This window comes from Mustela lutreola, chromosome 8 (genome assembly GCF_030435805.1).
Source record: "Mustela lutreola isolate mMusLut2 chromosome 8, mMusLut2.pri, whole genome shotgun sequence".
Taxonomy (NCBI): Eukaryota; Metazoa; Chordata; class Mammalia; order Carnivora; family Mustelidae; genus Mustela; species Mustela lutreola.
The window spans coordinates 93589184-93602194 of record NC_081297.1 but is presented as its reverse complement, the minus strand read 5'-3'; the positions used below and the strand labels follow the sequence as shown (position 1 = coordinate 93602194).

General features: G+C 34.1%; 1 protein-coding gene across 6 annotated transcripts in view; it reads left to right on the top strand.

Annotated features, from left to right (window-relative positions):
* ATF7IP (activating transcription factor 7 interacting protein) overlaps nt 1–13011 on the top strand; it is a 119136-nt gene that overhangs the window by 92375 nt on the left and 13750 nt on the right. For all 6 annotated transcript variants that reach the window (XM_059186000.1, XM_059185999.1, XM_059185998.1 and 3 more), the window contains 3 exons: nt 1290–1925; nt 10487–10551; nt 12232–12310. In XM_059186000.1, the coding sequence (XP_059041983.1) occupies nt 1290–1925; nt 10487–10551; nt 12232–12310 (780 nt within the window). The remainder of the gene's footprint in view (nt 1–1289; nt 1926–10486; nt 10552–12231; nt 12311–13011) is intronic.

Sequence of the window (13011 nt, the reverse complement as noted above, 5' to 3'; positions counted from 1 at the left end):
TAAATCGTCTTTCAAGTAAAAATCGTCTTCCATGTAAAAAGCTTTTAGCTCAGCTTTGTAACTCTTAACAGTAATAGTACAAGCACTTATCCCTGAGCCACCCATGCTGCTTTGGCATGCGGTGGTAATGCTTGCTGTGTATTTCCTATTTCTTCACACAGAATATTCAGAAGACCTATATTTAAGGGTTGAGATTTAATAAAATTAATACTTTTTACTACTGAATTATGCCATTCTTCAGTGAAGCTCACTTTGTTTTTTACTGTAAGCGTGTGGTGATAAGGAACACAGTGATCATTTGGTACCACTCACTACCTTGAGTTTTGTACGAGGCATCAAGTTTTACTCACCATTGCTTTTGCTGTGTCAGTGCAAATACTTACATGGTGAAATCTTATTATTGTTATAAAAAGTTTTGACATTGCTAGCTCCCTGAGAGGGTCTCCGTAATCCCAGGTGTTCCCCTGGATAACAGTGAAGATTAAGATTGCTGCTCTAGTGTGCCTTTGAGTTTGGAAAGACTACAGACAGTGTGAAAGACACTTGGTCCATCAGTTTGAAAGCCATTCAAATGAGAATAAACAAATAGTTAAACCAAAATTATTTAAGATTCCAGTGACCAGCATTTTGATTTTTTTCTGGTCTTTGGTATCATTTCTCTTATTTCTTAATTCATCTCCCATCTTTACTCTTTTATTTCCCAAATCATATAATGTCACTAGAGTGTCAGTAGAGGCAGTCTCCCCATATTAGCTCTTGCCAGGTAATTCTGTGAAACTTGATACACAGATAGAGGTTTCACACATGGTCCAGGTGATAAAATACAATGACCAAGCTTATTTTATTCATTAATAGTGATGACTTTTACTAGATTGTCTGAGTTTATATCTTCTCAGTGTCCTAAGGCATTTATATTTTTAATGTAAAATATAGTACAGAAATGTACAAAAATCTCTGTACCACTTTACCAAATTCTTAGTTACTTACTTTACCAAATTCCAGTTACTCTGAGGTGATGATAATAATTTTCAGACACTGTCTTGATACTAAGCAGTCTTCCATATTAATCATAAGCTGTGTGCCAAATACAGATGCAAAAATGCTTCTATAAAATTTAATTCTAAGAATTTACAAAACTTAAATCTGAAAGAAAATTTATTATAAAAGACTTTATTATATTTTTTATAAAAGAATTATACTGTAATTCATTAAATTTTATTGTGTTGTATTATGCTAGCTGATAAATGAAAACAGCCATTTAAACTGAGACATGTTTTTTCTTTTTATAGTATCTTCAGCCAGTCTTGTCACTCCTCCAACAGTTGTCAGTAGTCAACCTAAATTGCAGACTCCAGTGACTTCTGGTTCTCTGACAGCAACGTCAGTTCTTCCTGCACCCAACACTGCTACAGTAGTTGCTACTACTCAGGTGCCTAGTGGAAATCCCCAACCTACAATCTCTTTACAACCTTTGCCAGTGATTTTGCATGTACCTGTTGCAGTATCCTCCCAGCCTCAACTCCTACAGAGCCATCCAGGGACTTTAGTGACCAACCAACCATCTGGCAACGTTGAGTTCATTTCTGTACAAAGCCCACCTACAGTGAGTGGTCTTACCAAAAATCCAGTATCCTTGCCAGCCTTGCCAAACCCCACTAAACCAAACAATGTTCCTTCTGTGGCCAGTCCTAGTATTCAGAGGAACTCTCCTGCCAGTGCTGCACCATTAGGAACAACACTTGCTGTACAGGCTGTTCCAACAGCACACTCTATTGTACAAGCCACAAGGACTTCCTTACCTACAGTAGGTCCATCAGGACTCTATAGTCCATCAAATAACCGAGGTCCTATACAGATGAAAATTCCAATCTCTGCTTTTAGTACTTCATCGCCTGCAGAACAGAGCACTACTACCCCAAGAATTGGTAAGTGACTGTGTAGGCTTAAAAATAGAAAAGTAGGCATGTTAATGGCCTATTTGGATAATCGAACATTTGTGTATGTTTGTGGAAGTGGCTATCTTTATTTGAAGACGAAAGTAGAGAGAATATCCTAGATGTTATTTTTAGTAAGTTTTTAGTAACCTAAGAAATAATGTTGTTAAGATGGTATTTGAGAGGGAATTTATTTTGAATGAAAAGTTAGATTTTTAATTTAGCTTTTAGTAATTTTTCCTAATCTGGGTGAAATTTTTCATTGAGGCTTTGGGGCAAGCATTTTGAATTACTTAGATAATAAATTTGGCAGAAGTAGATCACATTTATTTTAAAGTATATCATTCCACATAATATATGCTTATAAGAGAAAATGACAAACCACATATCTTCCCTACCATTTGTTAGAGTTCTTTGTGCATTCATCACTCACATTTTTCGAATTGGAACAGTTTAAAAATAGGTTCTTCTCTCTCTAATTTACTAGAAATGTTGGCTTCTTGTTTTCTTTCTTATGTATTTCCCCATGACATATGATTATCTTTGTATATGTCTATATGCCTTCCAATATTGCAAAAAGGAGAAATTGATTGTACCTGTATTTGAAATCTGTAAAATTCTATGTCTTCCTTGTTCTTAAGAAGCATACATTTTGTATGCATTCTTAAACTTTCTTATTCTTTATTTCATTTCTGGCTTCACATTTATTCCCACTATTGTAAAAATAGGCAAAAATGGGTAAGTATCATGTATAATAGTGAAATTGCTGCTGATGTCTCTTATTGATATAATAAGTAACCATGAAATATAAAACAGATTCTAAAGTACAAAATTTCATAAGTGAGATATAAGGCCTTTTGTTTTTTTAAATTTGTCATGTAGCCATTAGTACTTTCCCTCTGAGTATATTTTCTCATGTAAAATAGTGATTGTAGTATTTTATAAGGTTGTTGAGAGTAAATGAGTAGATGATCAAAATTATATTGGACAGGAGCTTAAATATCAACCTCATACAAATTTATATCTTAGATACAGGAGGAAATCTGAAATTTTAATCAGTACAATTATTGATAATAATATTTAAAATGTAAATGCTCTCATAGTACAATAACAATATTTGTTAGCTCTGTCTGCTGCCACATTACTCTTAGACTCTGTTATTCATGTTTACAGCACTGAAAGATGCTTATTTTTTAGTGAATGAGCAAGATTTCAGGGGGGTTGCTTCATTTTTCTCTAATTTATTTCTAATCCTCAGTATATTTTAATATGTCAGGTAGAAAGTGATTTCTGATAGACATTGTGTGTGATTTTGGAGTTTTTCCTCTTTATGAAGTATTGAGCTTAAGATGACACTATTTTTAATTCATGGTCACAAGATACATTCTTCAAAAAAGAATTTTTCCTGATAAGCCATGGCTTGAAAAGAAATAAATAACTTAAAAGATTTTGCTTAAGTTTTTGAATGCTCATACCCTAAACACTTATACAGGTATCAGAGTTATAATTTAATTATTCTGTTTTCTTAAAATTTTATGGCCATTATTGACACAAAGGGTATATTTTTTTTCCAAAAATTAGCTAGGTAATGCACTCTATTAGGCATAGCGTTAGTCTGTTTTGTATTTATTAATTACTTCACTGTTCTTGTTTTTGTATGTAAAACTAATAGTTTTCAGAACCATTTCTAATCTGTACATCATTCTACTTTTGCAATAAATACATTTATATTTAAACTTTTATATTTTAACATGTATTTAACACATTTTTATGTATTTTATTGTATAAATTAAGGAGATCGTCATTTCAAGTTCTATTTAGAGTGCTTATGTTTGAAAGTAAACTATTGGATATTAACCATAAATATGAATGATAAGCTTTTTTTATTGTGTTAATCAGAATGAGATCTGAAATGATGTATTCTTTAATCATGCATCATTTTAGAGGTGCCATCATTTATGGCTGTTTAGGCTTCCCAAAACCCAAGCTGATGCCATATGGCACATTTTGGCTGAATATGAAGGTTGAACCCCAACCTTTAATACATTTGTAACATGATAAATCAATTAGTTGTATAATTAAAACATTTTAAGTCATATAGTTATGTAGGTATTATTGATTTAATGAGAACATAGGCTATCTAACTAGAATGCATGTAGTTTATTATATTTTATTATATAGTTCATGTGTCCTCCCAGAGTAAGTCAGTATTTTCTGTTTATAGTAAAGTAAAAATTCTCCTAGAGGCTGTGAGGAGATATAGGGCTTAAATTATAGTTAATCATTCATACAAGTTCACCTAAAGAATCAGTGCAGCAGGCCCCTCCCCTAGAATACCAGCACAGGCCCCGCACAGCACCAAGTCTGCTGATCATAGAGTGCTTTGAAGCCTTAGCTCTAGGGAAAATAAGATCTAGCTACTTTTTTTTTTAACCTTCTCTTAATAAAGCCATTCCTCTCAGGATCAGGACTGTAACAGGCTTTCCCAACAATCACACACACACACACACACACACACACACACTACAGTGACATGAAAAGAAGAAGGAAAGAAAGATACTGAATCACAAATGTAGACTTAGGGAACTCATCAGTTCCTTAAAGCATAGTAGTATTTGTATCATAGGCGTCCCAGAAGAAAAGAGAAAAGGGGGCAGAAGGCTTATCTGAACAAATTATAGCTGAAAACTTCTCAAATCTGAGGAAGGAAACGTACATCAGAATCCAAGAAACATAGAGAACTCCCATTAAATCCAACAAAAGCTGACTATCACCAAGGCATATTATAGTCAAATTCACAAAATACATAGACAAGGAAAGAATCCTGAAAGCAGCAAGGGAAAAAGTCCTTAACCCTCAAGGGACGACAGATCAGATTCACAACAGATCTGTCCACAGAAACTTGACAGGCCAGAAGAGAGTGGCATGATATGTTCAACATGCTGAATGGGAAGAATATGCAGCCAAGACTACTTTATCCAGCAAGGTGTCATTCAGAATGGAAGGAGCAATAAAGAATTTCCTGACAAACAAAAATTAAATGCGTTTGTGACCACTAAACAAGCACTATGAGAAATATTAAAGAGGACTTTGAGTGGGGGGAACAGAAAAGACCAAAACCAAAAGCACTAGAAAGGCCCAGAAATTCCCACTTTAGAGGTAACACAGTGGCATTAAATTCATATCTGTCAGTAGTCACTCTGGGTGTTAACAGACTAAATGCTCCAATCAAAAGACATGGGGGATCAGAATGGATTAAAAAAAGAAAAAAGACATATCTATATGCTGCAAGACACATCTATATGCTACCTACAAGAGACTCATTTTAGACCTAAAATCATCTCCAGATTGAAAGTGAGAGAATGGAGAACCATCTGTCATGCTAATGGATGTAAAAAGAAAATTGGAGTAGTTATACTTACATCAAACTAGATTTGAAACCAAAGACAGTAACAAGCAATGAAGAAGGGCACTGTATCATAATTTAGGGGTCTGCCCACCAAGAAGAGCTAACAGTGCCCCCAACTTGGGAACATCCAAATATATAATCAGTTAATAATGAACATGAAGAAACTCATTGATAATAATGCAATAGTAGTAGTAGGGGACTTTAATACCCCATTTATAGCAGTAGACAGATCTTTTAAGCAGAAAAATCAACAAGAAAACAATGGCTTTGAATGACACACTGGACCAGATGGACTTAACAGATATATTCAGAACATTTCAGCCTAAAGCAGCAAAATACACATTTTTTTTAAAAAAAAGATTTTATTTATTTTTTGAGACAGTGCTGCATGCACACAAGCAGGGGGAGAAGCAGACTCCCTATTGAGCTGGGAGCCCAACTCAGAACTTGATCCCAGCACCCTGGGATCATGACCTGAGCTGAAGGCAGATGCTTAACTGATTGAGCCAACCAGGTGTCCAGAATACACATTCTTTTTGAGTGCACATGGGACATTCTTCAGAATAGATAATTTACTGGGTCACAAATCAGCCCTTAACAAGTACAAAAAGATTGAAATCATACAATGAATGTTTTCAGATCACAACATTATGAAATTTGAATTCAACCACAAGAAACATTTTGGAAAGGCCACAAATACATGGAGGTTAAAGAGCATTTTTAAGAATGATGGATGGGTTAACCAGGAAATTAAAGAAGAATTTAAAGAAATACATGGATGCAAATGCAAGTGAAAATACTCCAGTCCAAAACCTTTAGAATACAGCAGAGGCAGTCCTAAGAGGGAATTAGATTGCAGTACAGGCCTATCTCAAGAAACAAGGAAAGGCTGAAATACACAAACTAACTTTACATCTAAAGGAGCTAGGAAAAAAAAAACCTAAAGCCACAGAAGAAAGGAAATAATAAAGATAAAAGTAGAAATAAATGCTATAGAAATAAACAAAAAAAAAAACCAGTAGAACAGATCAGAGGAGTTAAGAGCTGGTTCTTGGAAAGAATTAATAAAATTGATAAACCCCTAGTCAGACTTACCACAAGGAAAAAAGAAAGGACTCGAATAAAATCACAGGTTAGAGAGCAATTACAACCAACACTACAGAAATACAATTATAAGAGAATATTGTGAGAAATTATATGCCAACAATCTGGGCAATCTGAAATTCCTAGAAACATTCCTAGAAACATATAAACTACCAAAACTGAAACAGGAAGAAATAGAAAATTAGAACAGACCCAATAACCAGCAAAGAAATTGAATCAGTAATCAAAAATGTTCCAATGAACGAAATTCCAGGGCCAGATGGCTTTCCAGGGGAATTCTACCAGACATTTAAGGAAGAAATAATACCATTTCTTCTCAAACCATTCCAAAATGTACCAAATGGAAGGAAAGCTTCTAAACTCATTCTGCAAGGCCAGCATTACCTTGATTCCAAAACCAAAGACCCCACTAAAAAGAGGAATTACAGGCCAATATCATGGATGAACATGGATGCAAAAATTCTCAACAGGACAACACATCAAATCCAACAGACATTGTAAAAGAATTCTTCACAATGATAAAGTGACATTCATGGGCTTCAGGATTGGTTCAGTATTTGCAAATCAATCAACATAATCTACCATGTTAATTAAAAAAAAGGATAAGAACCATATGATTCCCTCAATAGATGCAGAAAAAGTATTTGCAAAATGGAGCATCCATTCTTGATAAAAACCCTCAACAAAGTAGGTATAGATGGAACATATGTCAGTGTTGTAAAGGTCATATATGAAAGACCCACGGCTATTATTCTCAGTGGGGAAAAACTGAGAGCTTTTCTTCTGTGGTAAGGAACACAACATGGATGACCGCCCTGACTATTACTATTTAGCATGGTACTGGAAGTCTTAACCTCAGCAATCAGACAGGAAGAAGAAAAGGCATCCAAATCAGCAATTAAGAAGTCAAACTTCCACTATTTGCACCTGACATATTATACTATGTAGAAAACCCAAAGATTCCACCAAAGATGTGAGTTCAGCAAAGTTGCAGGATATAAAATCAAGGTACAGAAATATGTTGCACTTCTATACACCGAAAATGAAGCAGCAGGAAATCAAGGAATTGATCCTATTTATAGTTGTACTAAAAACCATAAGATACCTAGGAAGAAATCTAACCAAAGAGGGAAAAAAATCTGGAAACTGTAGAACACTTATGATAGAGAAATTGAAGACGACACAACAAAATGGGAAATAATTCTATGCCCATGGATAGGAAGAATAAATATTGTGAAAATGTCTATTCTGCCCAAAGCAATCTACACAAAAAATGCAATCCCTACCAAATTACCATCAGCATTTTCACAAAGCTAGAACAAACAATACTAAAATTCGTGTGGAACTACAAAAGACATTGAATAGCCAAAAGTCATCCTGAAAAAGAAAACCAAAGCTGCAGCCCTCACAATTCCGGTTTTCAAGCTGTATTACAAAGCTGTAATCATCAAGACAGTATGGTACTGGCACAAAAATAGACACTTAGATGAGTGGAACAGAATAGAGAATCCCGAAATGGACTCAAAACTGTATGGCCAACTAATTTTCAACAAGGCAAGAACATATCCAAAGGAAAAAAGATAGTCTCTTCAATAAATGATGCCAGGAAAATTGGACAGCCAGCCACATGCAGAAGAATGAAACTGGACCACTTTCACCATACAGAAAAATAAATTCAAAATGGATGAAAGACCACAGTGTGAGACAGGAAACCTACAAAATCCTACAGGAGAGCACAGGCAGAAACCGTTTTTAACCTGGGGCATAGCAACTTCTTACTAGACATGTTGCTAGTGGCAAGGGAAACAAGCAGAAATGAACTATTGGGACTTGATCAAGATAAAAAGCTTCTGCTCAGCAAAGGATATAACCAACAAAACTAAAAGGCAGCCTATGGCATGGGAGAAGATACTGACATATGACGTTGACACATGACATATCTGATGAAGTGTTATTATCCAAAATCTATAAATAACTTATAAACTCAATATCCAAAAACCAAATAATCCAATTAAGAAATGGGCAGAAGACATGAATAGGTATTTTCTCCCAAAACATATACAGATGGCCAATAGGCATATGCAAAAGTGCTTAGCATTATCCATCATCAGGGAGATACAAATCAAAACCACAGTGATACACCACCTCACACCAGGCAGAATGGCTAAAATTAACACTCAGGAAAAAACAGATGCTGGTGAAGATGCAGAGAAAGGGGAATCCTTTTGCACTGTTGGTGGGAATGCAAACTAGTGAAGCCACTCTGAAAAACAGTATGGAGGTTTCTCAAAAGGGTAAAAATAGAACCGCCCTGCAATCCAGCAATTGCACTGCTAGATATTCACCCAAATGATTTTAAAAAAACAAACAAAAAACAAAAACAGATTGAAAGGGGCATATGTACCCCAGTGTTTATGCAGCATTATCAGCAATAGCCAAATTATGGAAAAAGCCCAAATATCCAAGTGATGAATGGATAAAGAAGAGGTATTATACACACACACACACTCTCTCTCACACACAACAGAATATTACTCGCCCATCAAAAAGATGAAATCTTGCCACTTGCAATGATGTGAAGGGTGCTAGAGTGTATGATGCTAAGTGAAACAGGAGAGAGAAAGACAAATACCATATGATTTCACTGATGTGGAATTTAGGAAATGAAACAGATGAACATATGGGAAAGAGGGAACAAAAGAGCAAGGGAAATAAGCCATAAGAGACGGTTGTAGGTAGGGGTTAAATGGGTGATGGGTATTAGGGAAGGTCAGTTGTTAGGATAAGAACTGGGTGTTACCTGTAAGTGGTGAATCACTAAATTTTGTTCCTCCAACCAGTATTTCACTGTATGTTAACAAACTAGAATTCAAATAAAAATTTGGGAAATTTCATTCACTCATGAAATATTAAATACCCATAATTGGTCTAAAATCTTGCAGACACACAGAAATGTACATATAGTCCACATTCTCACCAAGCTTGCAATCAAATAGGGGACGTTGCCATTAAATAAGTAATTAATTATAAATGTGGTTAATGTTAAGATAATGAGGTTTCTGTGAGAGGATGTGGGAGATCTAGAAAAGGTATGTGATAATAAATGGAAAGATGGTAGGCAGTGGGATGAAAGCATTTTTGCAGGGGAGAGTGACAGCCATGAACACTGGCTACAGCCAGGAAAAGGGTTTGGGGGAGATAAAAGGTAGAGTTAGGGGGCACCTGGGTGGCTCAATGGGTTAAAGCCTCTGCTTTTTTTTTTTTTTTTTTAATGGTTTACTCTATATGTGTTCTGGAGATTTGGAATGAAAGAAATGCCATATTTTGACCAAGAACATTATTATCTACAGAAAGCAAGGATAGGATGTTTCAGCATTGGAAATTCACCAAAGAGGAAATTACCAAAGAGGAAAAGTTACATAATCATCTCAGTAGATGCTAAACACATTTGATAAAATTTAATACCTTCTTTTTAGAAGTTGAGGCAGAAAAACATACTTGATTAATTTTCTTTGCTGTTCTCAAAGTAACTTTCATGTGTGTATATGCATATATATCACAAACTAAGTGCAAAGTAATTGAAAAATGCATTTAAAATAATCTGAATTACTGAGATTATACATATATATTTTCTCAGAATCTCTTTGTAGTTTGTGATGATTTTATTATATTTTTGCCATGTCATTACATCTTTTTCTCCAAAGGCATATAGTATGGAGCAATTAGATTTTAGCCATTTACATATGTTGGGATATTGAAGTTATGCACATCCTAAATTATTTCTTTGAAGATATTCTTTAAGATAGAGTTAAATATTTTCGGCATTGGGTACATGGAAGTTTTTTCTCTGTATTGTGAATTTGCCCTTCTGAAAGTTACTATAGAAATGGTCTGTGAGAGAGTTCATTTACATATGTGACATGTTAATAGAAGAAAATAATTGGAGAAAATTACATTAGTTGTTGAATATAAGACAATCAAACCTTTCACCTTGTGTAGGTGCTTTTTAAAAATGACTTTTATTTTTTTGATTCCTCAGAAAACCAGACAAACAAAACAATAGATACTTCTGTTAATAAGAAAGCAGCTGATAGCACATCACAGGTGAGATTTCTTCCTTCTATTTCAAAGTAAAATTGTAATTACAGCTCACAGGATAATGGATTTCCAATATTGGAAAATGGATTTTCCAGTATTGGATAATGGATTTCCAATATTCTTTAATACAATGAAAATTATTCTAATTTAGTAATCGTACTTCTCAGACCTAGAATTTCAATTTTTGTTTTTCAGTTTCTACTTTTGAGATTTCTTATACATTTGTTATTATTATATTTTCCTTTATTTCTTTAAATGTATTCTTAAAAGCTGTTTTGAAGACTTTGCTGAATTCAACATTTGGTTCCACTTGGGAGTCATTTTCTTTTGACATTTTTTTTGGATTCTGCTTTACTGGGCTTTGCATATTTGTCTAATTTTGATAAATTTAAATTTTAGTAAATTTTGAAAATTGGACCTTATAAATACGTTGCAGTAAGTGGATTCTTTTACATGCTTTAAGAATTTGTTAAGAGGACTCCTGGGTGGCTCAGTGGGTTAAGCCTTTGCCTTTGGCTCAGGTCATGATCTCAAGTCCTGGGATGGAGTCCCTCATCGGGCTCTCTGCTCAGCAGGGAGCTTGCTTCCCCTCTCCCCTCTCTCTGCCTGCCTCTCTGCCTACTTGTGATCTCTGTCTGTCAAATAAATAAATAAAATCTTAAAAAAAAAAAAAAAGAATTTGTTAAGAACTTTAATTTTTGGATTGTAGGTTTTTGTGTGTGTTAAATCATTTCCAATGAAGTCATTATCATAGAGAGATTCATAATTGTAAGATTTAGAATTACATCATTATCTTTGGATTGGACCTGAATTTTTTAATATCAAGGAATTATTTTCTTGAATTACATAAAATTTGAATTTTGTAGCTGAAAACCTTAGTCATTTGGAGCTGATTTCGGTATAATATGTTATAAAGTAATTACGATTAACATTACACAGTATATGTTATACCTGGTGTTAAGCTCTTTGTATGCATATTGGATTCATCCTTATAACAGACCCCATATCCAGAGTTTGGGAATTGAGGATGTTATCTTTTAATATAAATTCACATTGCTAATATGAGCTAGAACTAAAAGATGCCCTCAGTCTTTTTGACTTAAAGATACTGGCTATTTAGGTCTGTATTGTACTACTTCCTTTTTTGTTGCTATTATGTAGAATTTTAAATTACATTTCTAATGATTTGGGACAATGGGTTGATTAGGTTGGATGTCAGTTAATAGTGTAGCATACACCATATCTTATTATAGCATACCTTTTGTTAGGGGAGAAGATTATTTTATATAACCCAGTTCTAGCTTTGAAGTTGCCTTTGGTGCTTTGGTGAATTAATACTGATAATTTGGTATAGCATTGATCAATATTTTAAATGCTGGAAAATGGTGTTTTATGTTTAATCACTTAACAGTGAAAGTACTTAGCTCTGTGCAATAAGCAAATAAAAAAAACAACCTCTAAAATTTCTTGTGAAAATCTTTCAAAATTCTTTTCTGGATGACAGATGTATAGCTCATGAGTATTTGGGGTCATTTGTCTGACAGACTATTTTTTTCAAGGAAAGCCATTTAGTGTTCCAGATTGAACCAGGCTATTCATTATCCTTGTTGCCCCTTAGTATTATTTCATTTTCCCCTTACATCTGCCAGAGTTTCCTTTGCAAAATGCAGAAGTTTTGTTTTTCAGAGTGGAAAAGCCACAGGCAGTGATTCAGGTGGTGTCATTGATCTCACAATGGATGATGAAGAGAGTGGAGCTTCACAAGGTACTTAATAAGTAATTGTACCAGTACCAAGGAATGTTTTGATAACATTTTTTCCTTTTAATCCAGTATATTAACCAGTGAAGACAGATCTCTGTAGCATTATGCTTGATGCATTTGTATCTATTTTAGAATAAAAGTTTTTTTTTTATATTATCCCATATAGTGGTTACCTATTTTTGAGGGCTTTTTCTGAGATGCAAGCATTTATTTCATAGGCTGTCCTATACCTTCTTTGAGATTAGATACTCTATGTGTATCTTATTTTAATAACTGGATAATGTAAATAAGCAACACTCTATATTAGCTAACAAAAGAACCTAAACAGTGATAAAGGTCACTGATAAAAAAATTCATCAATATATATATATATGTTTAGGAGAATGTCCTTGCTCTAGATAATGGATACGTGTGATATAGGAAATGAAATTATTCTGATTGACATGATGAAAAACAATGTAAAACTATTTCTATAAATGTGACTTAGAATATGTGATAGAATCAATGGTGAATTATTTAAGGCTGTGATGTGATGTTTTAATGTGGTAAATGTTTTAACGTGGTAAACATGTAAATGTGGTAAATAGAAATAAATTGTTCACTTAGCGGTAAATGTGACTCAATGGCAAGCAAATGTAAAATTGGCAAATGAAAGTAAAACCTGTATTTCTAGTTTTTGCCTATCAATAATAATCACAATGTCT